Source organism: Cyrtonyx montezumae, unplaced genomic scaffold (assembly GCF_038088225.1).
Source record: "Cyrtonyx montezumae isolate F1298 unplaced genomic scaffold, pur_monq_1.0 scaffold_3, whole genome shotgun sequence".
Classification (NCBI taxonomy): domain Eukaryota; kingdom Metazoa; phylum Chordata; class Aves; order Galliformes; family Odontophoridae; genus Cyrtonyx; species Cyrtonyx montezumae.
The window spans coordinates 147,844,980-147,847,224 of record NW_027072034.1 but is presented as its reverse complement, the minus strand read 5'-3'; the positions used below and the strand labels follow the sequence as shown (position 1 = coordinate 147,847,224).

At 61.6% G+C, this 2,245-nt stretch overlaps 1 protein-coding gene across 1 annotated transcript; it reads right to left on the bottom strand.

Moving 5' to 3' along the window:
* Window positions 1–949: 949 nt before the first annotated feature.
* CCDC71L (coiled-coil domain containing 71 like) lies at window positions 950–2,011 on the bottom strand. Its single transcript, XM_065743606.1, has one exon. The coding sequence runs from the start codon at window positions 1,920–1,922 to the stop codon at window positions 1,047–1,049; it is 876 nt and encodes a 291-aa protein (XP_065599678.1). The 5' UTR covers window positions 1,923–2,011; the 3' UTR covers window positions 950–1,046.
* Window positions 2,012–2,245: the final 234 nt, after the last annotated feature.

Sequence of the window (2,245 nt, the reverse complement as noted above, 5' to 3'; positions counted from 1 at the left end):
GTTATCTAGCATTAGTCATCTAACAACCCCAGGGTTGACACCAGTGCTGTTTTCTTAAGAAGTAACCAGGTACTGAGTCTTGCTTTTTTTTGAAGACAGGCACTTCAGTGTGGTGTTTGGGACACGCGAGCAACTTCTTTTTTTGCCATTAACGACAATATTACATGTACCACAGTTCACCTTCACACACCTACATCCTGCTTCCAAGAGTAGTTACACTCTTCATCAGCTCTAAGCTTGTTTAATGGGGATACCACAGAGCCTCCGTAAGGTACAAACATGGCAGACTCCAGTGAGGAACCCATCTCTGTGCAGTCCAGTTTCATTGAACTGAAACATCACTTCTCTTTAACTTTTATTAAGTTCACTTAGGTTGACCAAACGAGCTTCCCTAAAGTAAACAGGTTTATAAAATATCAAGATGATTCTATCTTTAGGTGCTCAATAAAAACAAATACTTAGTTCAACTAGAAAACTTTAAAAATGACTTTAGATACAAAAGTGTAACAATTATACTGAGCAATACATCTGTATATATCACTAAGCCCATGAAATTAAAAAAAAAAAAAAGTTTTTGCACCATCAAGAACAGCCACAAGTCCTGAACCTCCATTCTTAGCGCATCCTCGGTCAGAGTGAACTGAAACTTGGGAATGCTTGGGATTCAAAATACCCTGAGCACATACTAGTGCAACACCACAAAGCATACATAATCCATCAGGGAAGGCGGGGAAGGGGGGGGGGAGAGCGAGAATCGGATGGTGCTTTATTATACAAGCATGAAAGTAAGTTCCTTTGGAAAACAACTTCTTGGGTGGACTTCTGGACCAGTGAGGTAGCCCGATGGGAGAAGTGGAAGCGGAACTTGGTCCCCACGCGCGGTACCCGCAGCCGGCCCCTCGCCCGCCCGGGGCCCGGCGCCCCGGCCCCGGTTCTAGCGAGCCGTAAAGTGCAGCAGAAGAACATGATCCAGACAAAAGCAATGTAAACAGGTGACTGATATTGGTCTCTTTGTCCGCGCCGGCCTTCCCTCCCCTCCCGCCGCCTCAGGACGGCGCCACGGGCAGGCGGCGCACCCGCACCACGGGCGACAGATCCACGCCGAGAATCCGCTGCGCCCGGCGCCGCGCCGCCTCCAGGCTGCGCCAGCTCCAGACACCGCCCCGCACCCGGATGGTGGGGAAGGTGGTGAGGCGGGGGGTGGCCGCCTTCCAGATCTCCTCCAGCGACTTGCCGCCGAACGGCCGCTCCCAGACGGCTCCCTCGGCCGGGCTGTCCCGCTCGCCGTCCTCCTCCTCCGCACCGTCCTCGCCCGGCGGCCCCGCCGCCGCCGCGTCCGGCCGCTCCTCGCCGCGGGCCGCCGGTGCCGCCCGGTGCCGCCAACCCTGTACCCTCCTGCGGCGCCGCCGCCGCCGCCGGGGCCGTTTGGCGGAGCCGCCGGTGACCGCGGCCCGGCGGTTGGCGGGCGGGAGCCGCCGCTTGCCGGGGCGGTGGCGGTGCCGCTCGGCCGAGGGCGGCGGCGGGTCGGGGACGACGGCGCGGCAGGAGGCGTAGCCGTAGACGTCCTTGCTGCGGAGGATGACCGGGGAGAACTCGTGCTTGAGGCTGCAGAGGAAGTTCCACAGCTCCGAGTCGGAGCTCATGAACTCGGTGGACTTGGGCATGAAGAGCTTGAGGGCGTCGCCCAGCGCCTTGGTGCCGGCGTAGGAGATCTGCGAACGCGAGTACACAACTTTCTCCGAATCCCCCTCCGGCCCCCAGGCGCCGGGCGCCGTTCCGTTCGCGGCTGCCCCCTCCACCACCACCGCCGCCGCCGCTGCCGCTGCCGCCGCCGCCCGGGCCCCCTCCGCGGCGCTGCCCGCTTCTGTGCTCATGTTGCCGGCGCCTCTCTCCAGCGCCGCCTGCTTCCTGCTGCGGGTCATGGGAGCGGAGGGACGGGGGAAAGGCGCGCGGAGAAGAGCGGAGGACGGGCGCCTGGCGCCCCGCCGCTTGCGCGACAGGAGCGACGATCGATATCCGCCGCCCGGCACAAAATGGCGCTTTAAACTCCCAGGCGGGGACTGCGCTCCGGCCCGCCCTCCCTCCGCGCCCGGCGGTTCACCCGTTGGTTCGCCCGTTCAAAACGCGTCGCGTTGGCCGAGCTCCGCCTCCCGCACTTGGAGGCGGCCACTGGGGGCGCTACGGGCGCCCCGCTGGAGGCGCGGGTGGAGGCGCGAAGGGCGGCGGGGAGCTGCCGCCCTCGGAG

Excerpts from the sequence above, each read along its gene's own strand:
- CCDC71L (XM_065743606.1), bottom strand. The coding sequence starts at position 1,922 with ATGACCCGCAGCAGGAAGCAGGCGGCGCTGGAGAGAGGCGCCGGCAAC.